General features: G+C 40.3%; 1 protein-coding gene across 1 annotated transcript in view; it reads left to right on the top strand.

Moving 5' to 3' along the window:
• Nucleotides 1-16,648, top strand: part of LOC107188056 — a 46,431-nt gene that overhangs the window by 13,174 nt on the left and 16,609 nt on the right. The window contains 14 exon segments of the mRNA XM_015576288.1: nt 2,807-2,989; nt 6,947-7,087; nt 8,381-8,416; nt 9,504-9,686; nt 10,107-10,250; nt 10,321-10,503; nt 11,123-11,254; nt 11,651-11,965; nt 12,083-12,265; nt 12,914-13,045; nt 13,166-13,480; nt 13,964-14,293; nt 14,685-15,005; nt 15,592-15,774. Coding sequence (XP_015431774.1) covers nt 2,807-2,989; nt 6,947-7,087; nt 8,381-8,416; nt 9,504-9,686; nt 10,107-10,250; nt 10,321-10,503; nt 11,123-11,254; nt 11,651-11,965; nt 12,083-12,265; nt 12,914-13,045; nt 13,166-13,480; nt 13,964-14,293; nt 14,685-15,005; nt 15,592-15,774 — 2,781 coding nt within the window.

The raw sequence follows: 16,648 nt of genomic DNA, 5'->3' as shown, positions 1-16,648 counted from the left end.
ACTCTTAATATATTCTGTTAGTCTAAACTTCCGGAATAAAAGTTCAGAATAATACGTACAAAAAAATGATACACGTTCTTTAAGTGTACAAGTGAAGAATGTAAAAATACATCCCCGTACAGAATATAATAACAGATTGAGTATCGAAGATTATCATCAATCACGTCAATTTATTATAGAGAAGTATCTTCACTAGGGGGATTATTTTAACCCCGAAAATTGATATTCAAACTCCGTAGACAAAAAGAAACGGACAGATGATTATTCGCCTGAAATATGGTATAGGACATGAAATCGAGATTCAGCGGTATCTCATATTTTTCGTTCTCGATCCGACGATCCATTTAGGAGCGGAACGGTTGGTGGGTGGACACGATAGGAAATAAAAATAGAATTGTTTTGTGTCGCTCTATTTATATTTGTTTGCGAGTCTCCGGCGTCCACCGGGAAGATCAGTTTGGGATCGTTTTCGTACCCGGTGAATCTTCGGTTGGTTATTTAGGTTACACGTTAAATAAATAGAATACCAGAACTTTTATCCTATTCCTTGAACCGAGGCATATCCCGACGAAACCTTGAAAAACTGTGGCTATCGCGACAAGTTACCGTTGAAACGAAAAAAAAAAACATGAGAGAAATATCAGTTCACGTTCGTCCGTTTGGAGAACCCATTTAAAATTCTTGCAAACCAAACAGACCGTCAAACAGATCGTTTACTAAATAATAAAATATTTACGTTAATCTAGCTCGATCTCAGTTATTCTCCAACCCGAAAGCAATCGTTTGTCCGCCTAAGTCAGCGACGAGATTATCGCGCAATTTCTCTCGACTTTCCACTGTTACGATCCGCGGCCAGCGGAGTCGGTTCAATTTAACTGGCACACGTTTCTCAACGACCACCCCCACCTCTCTGTCCACTATCTCTGTCCCTCCACACCTCCATCAAGAGCGCGTCTTTCTCTCCTGCTCCGCCAAAACTCCTCGCGGGGGTGTATGCGTGCCTCGTGTTATTACACCACGGATCCACCCAACAACCGGAAAATACCATCGACAAACAAAATGTCTATAAACTAGTCGATAGAAAGCCGACGATCCAAACGAATCAGCAACCGATCGAACAGCAGTATAAAACGTATTTAGAGCAACACAATGACAAGCGTGATTTCACCGCGTCGAAGGTGTACCGTTCGAAAGAACGGTCACGGAAATAGAACTCGTGTACAGGCACCAGAATGGAGTACGTAAAAAGAAACAGAACGAAAAACGAGGGAAAAGAGAGTTCAGGAATGAAGAAGGGAGAGAGAACAGTCGAGAGCGCTTCACTGCGACTCTATTCCGGGGATGTCGTCACCAAAAATGGCGACGTCCACCTGTTACGCTTCGCGTTTCTCTCGTCTTTCGTTTTTAGATTGTCGATCTTATAAATGGCGCATCGAATCGACATTAGGAATGGTCCGAGCGGTCGGAATTGCTTGTGGATCGATGAAGAAAACGTTTCGTGGAACGACTCCTCCGCCTGTCCATATCCAATGATTGTAACCCAATACCCGCGTGGCTGGTCCGACCGAGGACCGGCGAGCGGAACGAAGCGCAGCCGGCCAAGAACGCTCGGAACTGCCAAGCCCGACGACGATAAGCATAAAACTCGCCCGCGAAGGATTAGTTTTCCCGCGTCTTGTAACGCAAGGCCGGTTACCAAGGATTCTTTTGCGATCGTGAAAAATGATCGTTAACCCACCCCACCTAATCCCGACATCCTAGAACGTTTCAAAGGCTCTCGATGTCGTTGGAATTTGCGGGTGACTGAAATTTCGAAGTTGGACGATTGAATTGTAAATTTGTGTTTAAGAGCTCTCGTTTCAATAGAATAGTTTTAATATTCGAGTCTTATGCAGGAATGATTGTCGACTTTGAACATATTTTCTATAAATAGGATCCATTTTGAATGCTTTCGGACCGAAGATAGTTCCAATATTTTCAATACTTTAGTTCGATTATCGATAGGAATGAGTAAGACTGGATTTCGTGCACTTGCCCTCCACCCTGGACGGAAAAAAGTGGCTTTTGCCCCACCCTACAAGAAAAAATTAGATTTTGACACCCCTCTCTTTCCAGAGTTACAAAAATTGTGCGTAATATTTAATATTGCAGTATAATTTGAAACACGACCAATAGCTTCTACTAACCAAACGCATACATTCTCAACGATTTATGACTTTAAGAACAAAATAAAGCGTGTCTGGCTACGTATAGCTTTTTTCACTGTGGCAGTCGATGTGTTAATATTTTTGCCCCCACCCCCCTGACTGATAACCTGGCTATGCCCATGATTTCATGTCATTCTGTCAGTTTTTCAATGATATATCGAGGTCCCTGATTGAATAAGTTATCCTGCAAGTAGAATGTGAACGTTCATGAGCAGACATTCGTATTGGTGCAGCTAGGACAGTCTGTCCTCGTATATCTTTAACTGTAATTTTTTAAATAGTATTCCGTTTTTATATCAGTTATAATACCTCACACTTTTTTTCGAATAATAATGTTTAGAATAGAATTTTCATTGGAGTATCTTTAATAACTCAATACATTCCTGATTGTTGGATCAGTCGAATTACTATCATACTATTCCTTCGATTATGAGACAGCTAAAATCACTCGTATCGAAGCAAGCTATCGAATGGAATCATGAGAACTTCAACGCTAAAACTAGTCATTTATCGATTACAACAACCTAGACCGTCTTTTCAATGCAAACGAATTGAATCATTTTTTACTTAATAATGACCCAGTGGATATATGGTTACAGACGCAAGAAGCTGCACGACATGCGACAAGGTGCTGGCCGAACTGGAGAAGATCGACGACGACACGGACCACTTCGGGGTCGATTTCGTCAAGATCAACGACAAACGACTGGCCAAGCAGTATGGTATCAAAAACTTCCCAGCACTCACGTATTTCCGTGAAAAGGAGCCGATCATTTACGAAGGTTTGTCTCTCCACTATACGTGACCGTTTACAGGAATATCATCTGTACCAATAAATAATCCGTTATATTCTATCGAATTCAACACTTGTTTTCAAGAAAATCAGAAGCCTATTCCAGTGACATTTGTTCTCGCCCGTCGATGTTCGCCGCCATTTTGAATGAACACGTGGATAGAAGGATGCTTTAAATTTTAACGTCTGTCACAAGTTTATTAAAAAGAAACAGTGGATTATTTATTGGTACATCCAATATATACCACGTTCAATTCGTCCGACGCCATATCGAATACAGTAAATCTTCGAGTAACGCTCGAAACTCGGGACCGTTTTTGAGCAGTTATCGCAGAGGGACACGATTTCTCCTCTTCATGAATTGTCACCCGATGAACAGCATTTCGGATCGATCTTTGTGTGTGGAAGTAATGGGAATGGTGCAAAAGTATTTTAAGTAGAGATCCTTCCGAGCAGTTATCGAGAATTTACTGTAATCAATTAACAGAGCAGATTATACCTGTATAAACAATCATTAGTTTGGTCACACGCATACGAAACGTTCTTCCCAGGGTCTGAATTTTGGTGATGGAAAAACTCAAGTTTAACGATACACGAAAAATAAAAAAATTCAAAACTACCACAATGTATCCAAAGAAAAAATTGTTATTCGTTACGTAGGAAAAATCTACACGATCGCTCAGGTGAAACCTTACGCAGAGTATTGTCGTTTCGATGCAATTCGCAAACAAGCGGAGGCAAAGAAACATTCCGCGGTAGCCCGATATTTACATCGCGTCTGCACGTATGACGAACAAAGACCGGGGTAGTAATGATTCCAAATGGCTGAAAGTTCGCCAAACTTTTATTGGAATCCGGCCGCGATCTCGGTAACCTTGCCAGGTATGAGAAACAAGGTTCGAGACTGCGGCGGTTCGGTATAGTACTTGACCTAGAATCCATATAACAATCGGCGATATTCTCGAATCTTCAGAATTTCTCACATTCTTGTGATCACGATAAAAAGCATCCGTCACTACCATGAATCATCATGTTAAAATCTATCTACGATAATTGATTATAAAATGGTACCGTACACGTGAACCCACGAAAAATCCCCCGAATATCATCGATAAACAATTGACTTCGAGTCGTTCGATGACAAAAGAAACTCTATTACAAAATTTGAAAAAAAATGGTGTAATCTGATATTTATAGAGGATGAAACTACCCTCGATAGTTCGTTAATAATTATAAAAATTTGACGTGTTTCTGAACGTGCGTCGGACGGAAAAGTCGGCGGTTAATCGATCAAAGAATCGTAGATTCTCGCAAGCGGTCACACCTCTAGGTATGAGACCACCTTCGTTATCTGGCATCGGTCCCAGGGGCTTTGGTATTCGGTCGCGTTTCGCCTGTGAAACAAGCGGCGACCGTATGCTCGCGAGTTTTGTTCGGTTACAAACAACCCCCATTCGATACCGCCCAACGACTATTGATTGAATTTTATTGATATGATTCCTCAGCTTCTTGGTCTTATCAGCTTGTCTGCACGTACAAAGTTGCTGAGACCTTTGCAACTCTGTCTGTTACAAAGATACATCTCAAACTTTTCTGTCTCTCTGATCCCATTTATCGGATTCGTGAAACAGCGAATTTTCTTTCTGTAAAGATCAGAGATGGGCAAACTCATTATCTAGATAAAGAGTTTCGAATATCGAATAAAAGATCCAAAAAAAAGTGTTCCGTCTTTTTCAATCGATTTAACGTGGATATTTCAATATTTGGAATAACATAATATTTCTTCTTGGAACTAGTAGACATTGGCAAACAATTACTTCGTCTCATTAACTGCTTAAAGGTCAAGATGACGATCTTAGATACTATTACTTTTCACTATGTATTATTCGGATAGGATTCTGCCCAACTCTGGTAAAGATCTGGACTTTCTTTTTGGTTCTACCTAATCTTTCAAAAACCAAGGTCACAGTGTCTTGTAATTACCATTTAGTTTTTCCCTTTCGTATTTTCCAGTTATATGTTTCATTAAGTTTTATTATTCGTCCGATTTATATTCCATATGAATATGTTTACATTTTTTTTCTCTTGTATTCTAATAGGAATTATTCAGTAAAATAAATACATTCTGGAGCCGATAACGACGATGACGCGTGCTGCCTCGTGGCCGAGGAGAAATTAATAGAGTACAAGGAATGCACATGTTACGTAATGACGGGACGCGCGGCGATGCGCCGTGTGCTGTATCTCACGGTTTCATTGAGCCGCTGGCTGTCTGGCTATCTACATTTAGACCGGGAGACGCTTTGATCCGGTTGGATGCGAGGATCGTTCTGCCACAATGTGCCCACCGTCGAACGATGATAACGAAACCAGGGACTTATACCGAAATCTAAAATACCGGTATTATACCGGTATTTTCGATTGTACCTTCGCCTTATATAACCCTATATAAGCCCTACCCTTATAGAAACCGAAAAAATACCGGTATTTATTCCGGTTTTCGGTAATATATCGGTTTCGGTATATCTTTGATGTCATAATACCAGTATCAAAATCATACCGGTTTAAGTCCCTGAATTACGAAACTCGTGACGGAAGAATCGAAAATTTAATTTACCGATATATTTGCAGATATTTTATTTTCGATCGAAATCGAGAGGATTTCATATGGAACATCAATGTATTTCCAGTGGTGTAACAGTACACTAACTCGAAACAAATTTTTATTAACAGCTAAGGTGTAATTAAATTCATTCTTTGATCAAATTTTCGCTGAAGCATCTTCGATACTTCTCGTAAAATCTTACTCGTTAGATTTTCGACAAAAAAAAGTCCCGATTGTGGCATGTGTGTGTTTGTGTGTGTTAATGGAACACGTTCGTGCACACGTTCCGGGAAAGAAGGTCAGAAATTGGACGCGGTTGGCCACCCAACGCGGAAACAGACCGTGGTACAGGTGTGATCATCAATCGTGCTACATTGTGGTCAGCAAAGCCCGCGTTTGGCAACGCGATCGTGTAGATTTATTAAACTCGATCCACGGAATATCACGACAGGGCACCCTCCCTCGTCCGACTACGCAGACACAGGCTGGGAATGAGAAAGTCTACGGGTGGATACGAACGTTCCTCGGCCGATTGTCTTTTCACTGGGAACGTTTCGACTGATTTTCCGTTCGATGATGTAACGACAGGTTGCATCTATTTCCATTGTAGCCTAATGCAACGCGCCGCAATAGAAGGTCTATTTTCGACCCCTCGGGATGGTAAACAGAAGCGGCAGGAAGTCGCAATTAGAGGTATATTATTAACTCTTTAAGTCCACACGGGCGGAGTGGTAACTCAATACCATTCCTACTTTGTGGATAACGATGGAAAAAAAATCGGTTCGACGTGTAAAGAAAAATTAACGATGTGTAAGAAGAAAACGACGGAACAACGTAATTGTAAATTATTCTTTCTTTAAATGTTTCGTGGTTTGAAATTATGAAATTGTCTAGCGAGTATTTATACGATATATTATTTAAATAAAATTTGAATCTAGCTCTAAATAGAGTGTAATTTGCTTAATGAATAGAAATGGAAAGTACAAATGGTGTCAGAATCTGTTTTAATACGTTTTACTTGGTCTTTTAACCCTCATCCAACCCTTGTCTCAACTTGACACATTTGTCTCCTAAGAAATTATATTAATCTTCTTATTTTAATCTTTTACCACTGTGTCAGTTTGACAGCGAGGTAGACATTAAGTTGAAAAAATGAGGAATGGATAAGAGTTAATTCATAATAAAGGCTATTGGTCTTATTTTAAATTATCTTGCGATATTAATTTTGCGCAGAAATTTTGTAACGGTATTTAAATAATCCAGGGTCTTTGCAATATACGTGTCACACATGTTTGGGTGACGTGAAAGTCAAAGTGTTAACCAAATATACACGTGTTTCAGGTGACTTGATGGACGAAGAAAATGTCTTGGACTTCCTGACGAGTCTCGAGGCAATGGACCTGCCCGATCGTATCGAAGAGGTGAACTCGAAGATCTTGGAGAAGATCGTCGAGGACACGGATTTCGTGGCAGTCCTTTTCTGTGAGTTCTCTTATATGATCGTATTACATATACAGAACCATAACTGTCTTATCTCGAGTTCGATTTTTGTCAGGAAGAGTGTAAAAATTTAGAAACATGTCGTCGTGAACCGTATACATTTTTTTAAATGAAACTAAACAATGAATGCCACTAGGATTTATTTCAGTTGAATTTACACGAACACTCTTCTTGGCGAGAACAGCAAGAGACCAGTCCACGTGGAATTCTGGTTTAATCACCCGACGAATTATTTATTCCAGCTATGTACATAGTTTACCATTCACGAAAGATCGAAGTACCATTTATTCGATTCGTGTACATAGTACAGATTTTAATTATTATTTTGTTGTCTGACTAATGGATTTCGTGTAAGGCGAACGAGTATTTAACAAACGTTACAGTGTACAGAGGATTAACACGAGCTTTACGGAATTCGCAGCTGAGCCGCGGTTTTATTAACAGGTTTACAAATACGATTTCTTTGGTTTTATTTTTCACTGATACTCGCTACTTACATAAGCGTCGATTGATGCAATAATATGTTACAGAAAGAACGGTTTAATATTACTAACAACGACTCTTTGGTTATAGGTATCTAAAAAGAAATTTTGGTATATGATCGAAATTTATTACAGCATATTTTGTAGATATTTTGATCTTTTGATTGTTAATATTACAAACTACGTACATTGTACACGCCTTCGATCCCGCCTTAACGCTCTACGTAACTGTCAGTACAAAGGAAAATTTTCATTTTATAGGAATTGTAGGTAATCATTTAATGTTAATATTGCAAATAGAATAAGTATAAATTCTATTCATACATCTATTCTCAATCGAACAACGCCCATAACATTCCAAACAATTATCTGACTTCAAATTCAAATGATTGACACATCCATCTGTCCAAAAAAGTAACCTGATAATTGGTATCTAAATCTATAAAAGTCTCGATAAGAATCATAATCTTTACAAAATTTTCCTTCGTTTGAAGAGCGCCGTGAATGTCTGGTCCATCTACCGATGAATCCCGTCGATCCTTTTGTCAGTCGTTTCTCTTCCATTGTCTGCGAACAATTTGTTCTTGTCCGTTGTGAAGAAAAGAATCAACGTATCGCAAAGTGGACAGCCAAGACAATTAAAGGAGGGCCCATAAAATCGTGAAATATATTCCGATCAAATACTTTCTTGATTTTTTAAGGAGGACATTCCACTTTGCGGTTCGATCACTTGCGAAATACTTGTAAATAATACATATATGTGAAACGTTCTTGTGTGTGTTGATACGGATAGGTCCGGATACGCAGCGGTGTGCTGGCACCGGTTCTAGTAAGTACACATTTAAACGAACTCGTTCTTCCGAAATGTTCGCACAGCTTTCATTTTCAACACTTGGTACGCACACCAACTCGAATCTTGGGAGAAGAACAAAAGTACTATAAATAATAATCAAATTCTGCACTATCGATTAAATTCACCATTTACAAAATTTTCGTTTCATTTTTGTGTATGAATTTTTCGAAACATAGGTATATCATACTTTTGTTCTTGAACCCAAGTGATTCGTTCGTGAATTCCTGCCTGTATGTCTCCTTACACGTATTTACCATACCACTACACGTAACAAATGTTCTTTAATCGACACCGTGAGCACATTGCATCGCTTGCAGCCAGTTGCCTCTATTTATCCGCCATAACAGATGGATTCAGAATCCACGGGGGAAAAACGGTGACAACGAAGCCGAGAAGAGCGAAATCAATATATTTTACGATGGATTCCCGTGAAATTTTGTATGAAAAATGCGCGTTTGCCCGGCATTTTGGTAAATCGGTTTAATAGAAAGATCACAAAGGTAACGTGGTGTATTGCAACGAACAATAAATCAGAAAGATCACACGATGTTTCATTATTCACCTCCGTTAAAAGTATTAAACACAATAAGACCCTGTTTATTTCTATTAATTCCGCGTCGTGTGTGTATTCAAACGGGTATCGTGATCGTAGATCGTAGACCATGCATCCACCCCCTAGAATAGAATGAATGTGCGTTTGTAACACGAGAGAAATTTTTTATATACTAATCCGAAGTGTGTTTCGGACTACATCGACAATTAATCGAATCCTTTCCGTACTACGCCAATATTGTCACGATAAATTCATCGAGCTTGATACAATATCCCCGTGACCCCGTTCTTTGATACTGATTCCATTTCATGCAAAACGTCTAGACTAAGGTAATCTGGCGAATTAAAAAAGAAAGCATGGAAAGCGACAAGATAGTCATTCCGAAAGATGGAGAATCGACCCGAACCCAAAGGTCAAGCCGATTCGCGGCCCGTGTAACTCGAGCTTCCGGGGATTCCACGTGCAAAGGACACGGACCAATAACACTGCTTTTTATTTCAAATGGGACAGACAAGCCAGACTGCAAAAAGTGTCTGAAGGCCCTTCAAGAATTGGAGAACATCGACGACGAGGCCGACCAGTTGGGTATCGGTTTCGTGAAGATCGCGGACGAGCAGCTCGCGGACGAGTACAATCTGGGCCCTCTTCCCGTTCTGGTCTACTACAGGCATCAAATTCCTATCATTTACGAGCGTAAGCATTGCTAAAACACAGCAAACAGTGTGTGTGCGTGTGTGTCTTGTAACTACGAATCCTCGGACGTATGAAACTTTACTATATATAACTTCCCTCTATTGAGAACGCAATTTCCTCATTACAGTCTCCTCTCGATTATCGTCTTGAGCTTGGGTCCGCACCGTGACAATAATCGTATAGGGAGAAATGCTTCAGACCCTCGTAAATTCGTTTTCTGCTCGAAGCAGAGGGGCAACAAAGTATGCGTGTGATAGGTTCCACGCCCCCCAAGTGGTGGGGATAACGCCTGGACAATAATCGTGTAGATAAAGCCAGACGATAATCGAGAGGAGTCTGTAAAGTCAGACGATTTCAACCAAAAGATAATCACGTTTACCGAAGAGACACTCACGTGGTATTGACTAAAAATTTATCTAGACGAGCTTAGTAGAGAAGAGGACGTGCTAGAATGGCTGGTAGCGAACAAGAGCACAGGAGACGAGGAGGACGTGATCGAGGACGTCACATCGAAGACCTTGCAGACCCTTATCGGAAATATCGACAATCTGGTCGTTTTGTTCTGTACGTAACCGTTTTCCGGTTTCTTTTCCTTTTTCCCCCTCGATTCTGCTCTTCCGTGTCCATCCTCTAGACGACCACGGTGACGAGGATTCGATGCAGGTGTTGAACGAACTAGAGAAGATCGACGACGACTGTGATAAACACGGGATCCAGTTCGTGAAGATCGACGACGAGAAAGCGGCGAAGGAATTCGGGATCGATTCGGTTCCCGCGATCGTCTATTTCGAGAAGCAGATCCCAAATGTTTACGATGGTGGGTAGGTGGGTCGAGCTGAGTTGGGGAACGTTTCGAAAGGAGATTCCGGTGGTTTTATATACAGAGATTTTTGTAACTGGTAGCATGATCCGGAAGATCATTCTGGATCGTGATCGAAACATTTAACCCGCTCGCTACATCTTTTTGGTGTCTTGTGCAAGAATTCTTTTATATAATATTAAAAACCGATTTGAGGCTATTTAAAACATTTTTTAAAATACATTTTGTTCTGCAAACAATATGCTCACGATAAATAACGGACTAGTAGATAGAGTACGATCGTTTTTCTAATATTTGAATGTTATTTAAAGAAACTTCGTACTGCCGATCGGCAAGAAATGTCCCAGATAGTGTCACTAAAGTGATAAAGTAGACGTCCACTAAAGGAGAAAAATATAGTTAGCGGGTTAATCAATCTGTAAGCTGCAGAATAATGATCTCAGCAATTTCTGAATAATGTTCTCTTAAGGAAAGAGAATTTTATTCGTACTGTTCATTGCAAATTATTTTTCTATAATATGTAGGAATCGTTTCTTTTTCGATTGTGTGATCAATTTTACAGAATTCCCTGTATAACGAGCAGTTGATTGAATGAAATAAAATCGTGTGATCACAGGAGACGTTGAGAACGAAGACGAGATCCTGGAATGGTTGCTGTCGCAGTTGGAGAAAGACGAGATCGAAGACGTTACCGACGAAATGCTGGATCGGTTGATCAAGGATGGAAAGACTCTTGCCGTGCTGTTCTGTAAACTATTTTTCTTTCGAATCTGTTTATTAGGTTGTCGATGATAGACTAGCGCATCTTGTTAATTAGAATATTAAAATGCATTTTAATACAGGTCTGAGGTATTAACATTTTTCTGGCGCGGAGGGTTTTTGTGTTTGCAAATACACAACTTCAAGTGTTCTAAAAATATTTAGAAACTACTACTTAACTTTTACTTATCAAACGTTACATATAGAAAAAACAGTTTTTCCCTATCTTTAACTATTCCAATCGAAGGGTCCAGGGGAATAACGATGAGTTAATACAGTCCAAAGAATCAACAAAAGATTCGCCATTCTATGTACAACAATCTAATACAATTTCACTATTTAACTCGGAAGAACACAATTAAGAGTCCCAATGAAAATTCGTCAGACGACAACAACGACCGGAGGTCTCAGAAGGTTCTGAACGAGCTGGAGAACATCGATGACGAGTGCGATCAGTTGGGGGTGATCTTCGTGAAGATCGACAACGCGGACGAGGCCAAGGAATACGGTATCGAGAAGATGCCCAGTATGCTCTATTTCGAGAAAGGAATACCAACGTTGTACGAGGGTAATCTGGAAGACGAAGAGAAGGTTCTGAAATGGCTGGAGCAACAGCAGAAGAGCGATCACATCGAGGACATCACCGACGAGATGCTCGACATGGTCATCGAGAAGATGCCGCACGTAGCCGTCCTCTTTTGTCAGTGATTAAATTACTTTTTCATTAAGAAACATATGAACTATATCCTCGAGATCTCTCTGTCTGGAGCCCGTTCATATTCCATTTGGATTAATTGCGTAATTCTTTTCGGAACAGACGATAAGGATCAGAAGAAGAGTCAGAAGGTCCTCGCCGAACTGGAGAACATCGACGACGATTGTGATCAGCATAACATAGCGTTCGTCAAGATCTCCGATCTGGAGGAAGGAAAGGAGTACGGTATCGACAGTTTTCCGACACTGGTACTCTTCGAGAGAAGAATACCGCACGTGTACGAAGGTAATTGTCTTCCAAACTGTGATACAATTATCCAAGAATACATCATTGTTCACAAGTAGACCGTAGATTTCCATAAAGTAATGCGGAAAAATTAAAATTAAACAGCAACATACACTACCCCTCGCAAGCATTAGGAGATCAGGTCTTTCTACGAAGAAAATATGACGTTTCGTAAAAACGCTATTTTAGGCGACTTTTATTATTTTTTACTACCATTAGCGTTGTTCATCAAGCTTTAATATCCCTTAAACGATATTTACTCCAGACTTTTAGCAATTTCGTAATGCCTTGTAATATTTACTGTGTATTCGATAATCGTCCCAATACTAAGGAACAGGAGTGTACACCCACGAACAAACTCAGCTTCCACTAGGGGAAAAGATACCGTAGGGATAGAGCCTCCGACCACTTGATATTTGGAATTACTGAAATGTATGCGAAATTAACATTCGATTTATCATTTATTTCACTACCTAGAATAAATTTACCAAGTGGTAGAAGACTTTTCTTCTACGCCGCTTATTCCCCTAGTGGAAGCCGAGTTTGCTCGGTGTACCTAATAGTAGCTTATTGCGCCTAGTAAAGATCGTGTGCGTAACAGAGAAACACTTCGAGTCGAATAACAGAAGAGTTGATCGGTTTTGTCAGGCGACCTGATGAACGAGGATCAGCTGCTGGGCTGGCTGCTGCATCAGAAGAAGCACACTGAGATACCGGAGGTGACAGACGAGATGATGGAGAAGCTGATTGAGACCTCGCCGTACTTGGCAGTCCTGTTTTGTAAGCGATCGATTCGTCTTTCTACCTCCTTTTAACATTCTTCCACTGTTAACCGGTTAGGTAGGTGCTGTTTTGTCGATCGCGGGCGAAAACGAGACACGAATTGATTCATTTCCGTAGACGACAAGGACGACAAACAGGACATACGTATCCTGAACGAGCTGGAGAACATCGATGACGAGCTGGAGAAAGAGGGCATCGTCATAATTCGGATGGACAACGACGCCGAGGCGAAGGAGTACGGTATCGATCATCTGCCGACATTAGTCTATTTCGAGAACAAGATCCCGGCGATCTACGAGGGTGATCTACTGAACGAGGACGAGGTGCTCGAGTGGTTGATCGAGCAGAAAAATACGGCCACCATCGAAGAAGTCACGGACGAGATATTGTCCGATCTGATCGAGGAACACGAATACGTCGTCGCGTTCTTCAGTAAGTGTAACGCTTCGGGTAATATATTCCTTTTGATCGTAACGAGACACGTAGGCGATCCGAAATAATCTTCACTTTACAACCTAACAATAATGGTTCCAATGAGTATTGGAATTAGATCGTTACATTTTTGAGGTACTTTCGATTATAATGAGAAAAGGACAGCGAGTGAAAAAAAAAAGAGGGACTGATCCTCACGATGCGTGAAAGAGAATTCTCCCTCAATGGTGGGGATGAACACCGGGTGTTTACGATGTAGATCACTTCGGGCATTAATCGAAGAATTACTGTACAGGGTTATATATAAAAATGAAATCATTTTTGTTTATTAATTTCCATGATAAAACTCAATGGTGGGGATGAACATCGGGTGCTTACTCTGTAGATCGCTTCGGGCACTAATCGAAGAATTACTGTACAGGGTTATATACATATAGAAGTGAAATCATTTTTATTTATTAATTTCCATGATAATACTCACAGGCGGGGATTGCGAGGAGGGAGACGAGTGTGATAAAGTCCTGGAAGAACTCGAGAACATCGACGACGAACTGGACGAGACGGGCATCATCTTCGTCACCACGGAGGATACTGGATTCGCGAAGAAGCATGGAATCAAAAGCTTCCCCACTCTGGCCTTCTTCAGGAACAAGGAACCATTGATCTTCAAGGGCGACATCGAGGACGAAGACGAAGTGCTGTCGTGGATCACCGATGAGGACACTCTCGAGATCCCTGGAAAGATCGAGGAAGTGAACGGCAAGATGCTCGAAAGTATACTGGAGGAGAATGACTATGTCGTTGTCTTCTTCTGTGAGTACATACACACAGTCTTCAGTGGATTGTCTACGGAGTGTAACAAAATTGTAACAAAGCCTCGGATAACATTTTTGCTAGGGAAACACTTGTCCCAAATCGCCTCACGAGTGACCCATTTCAGGGACCTACAGCACTTTTGTTACACCCTGAATCAGGGACTTCTACCGAAACGTAAAATACCGGTATTATACCATTAATGGTTGAACCTTCACCATATACAACCCTATATAAGCCTTACCATCACAGAAACCGAAAAAATACCGGGATTTATTTCTGTTTTCAGTAATAAATCGGTTTTTGTATAGCTTTGATGGCATAATACCAGTATCAAAATCATACCAGTTTAATGAATACAGCACGTCTGTTATAATCGTTTCGATTGCAGACAAAGAAGGTGACAAGAAGAGCCAAAAGATCCTGCAAGAGCTCGAGAATATCGACGACGAGTGCGAGGAGAAGGATATCGATTTCGTGAAGATCTCGGACGACGGTATAGAGAAGGAATACGATCTTCCTGGTCTGCCAGCGTTGGCGTTGTACAGACACAAGTTCAGGCAAGTGTACGCAGGCGACATGATGCACGAGGAGGCCATATTGGAATGGATCCTAGAGCTGCGAACCCAAACCCCGGATGTGATCGAAAGCGTGGACAGGAAAACACTGCAAGTGCTCATCAACGATGTCGAACATCTTGCTGTATTCTTTTGTAAGTTTATTTTGCTATGGAAATTTGGTTAATTTTGGTGAGTCAGTACGAAATACTATCTGAAACAGCTCGATACCTATTGGTTGTACCAAAAACCGTTTTAATGAATTATATAGCATTTTAAAGGATGCATCGGATGGTTATAATTTCATTCTTTTATAACCTATGCTTTTTGAGATTTCAAGGTGATCTTTTAAAGGTCAATGTATGTTTTTGTTAATATTATTCTATAGGTTGCTGAATTCGTTCTTCCATCGACAACGCCGTGATATTAAAAAAAGAAAGACGCATTGACCCCGAAAAGACTCAAGATCACCCTGGTATCTTAAAAACATAAGATTAAAAAAAATCAAATTGTATCCATCCTGTGGCCCTTAAAATGCTACATAATTGATTAAAACGTTGTTTGGTAACGACAATAGGTAACGAGTTATTTTAAACAGTATTGTTCTCAGTGACTCGCTCTGTATATCTATAGTTTATGTCAATGTTTAAGTTTGAAAATTATAGAGTATGTCGCGAACGCCACGGAGATTGAAATATTTTCAGGGAAACTGTATTATGTCGATGTCTCTTCTTTTAACAGACGACGATAAATGCGAGTCGTGCCCGGAAATCTTGGAGGAGCTAGAAACCATTGACGACGACACCGACAAACACGGTATACAATTCGTAAAGTCGAATGACGCTAAATTAGCCGCTGAGATCGGCGTATTCTCGTTCCCGGCTCTCGTTTATTACGAGACTGGCGTTCCCATCATGTACGACGGTAAGTCTCGAATGCTTCTTCCATGGCTTTCTTCGATCACGATCAACATTTCCCTCCCTCGGATAGATCATCTTTGTTTCATCGCGCAAGGTGGATCCAGTTATCATTTTTTCAGTCGTGGAACGAAACAAAGATCGCAAACAGACGTCTTCTTTGCGCTCCCTTAAGAGATCCTTCTCTCTGCATTGTTCTTCTTTAAACGAAAATTCGAACGCGAACACGAAAAACGTTACGTTTTTGGTAGCGTGAAAATTGCCGGAGTACAGAACGGAAAGTTAATCATTCGTGGGGAATTGGTCACGAGTAAGGAACATATATATATATCAGACACATTCAGTGCCAGTCAAAATTCGAAAGAGAATAACTAATAAGGAACAGAGAATTTTCGTATGTTACTCGGTAAGCAGAAGTGACAGTTTCATTTGTAAAATAAGATATTATTTCATTTTGAAGGGGCACAAACGGGACCAAGTAATTTTTCAATTTAATATTAAAGTTTTGACTATCCGTAGTATGTAGAGCTGAACTGGTGATTTCACTGGCAGCACAAGACACTGCAATCGCAGAAACCAATTCTAACTTTTATTCATTGTCATTTCTATAATTTTAATATTTGTACGTTATACTGTCAATTTATTGTATTATATACAGGCTGAACCACATAGATTGTCCAATCTGTACGTTACAGACGCGTTTGAAACAATTTATGGGGTTGGACATTGAAAATCGACGGTAGTCTTCATATCTGTTTAAAATGAAAAATCATTAACGTAATAAAATTAAGAAACAATATATGAACAGTAACAATTGCAGAAATGGACAAATTCATCTTGTATAGATACATATTATAATCAGACTAGGTCCTGAATGTGTT

The sequence above is a fragment of the Dufourea novaeangliae genome, unplaced genomic scaffold (assembly GCF_001272555.1).
Source record: "Dufourea novaeangliae isolate 0120121106 unplaced genomic scaffold, ASM127255v1 scaffold109, whole genome shotgun sequence".
Lineage (NCBI taxonomy): Eukaryota > Metazoa > Arthropoda > Insecta > Hymenoptera > Halictidae > Dufourea > Dufourea novaeangliae.
Note: the sequence above shows the minus strand (reverse complement) of the source record. Positions and strands in the feature narration are given on the sequence as shown.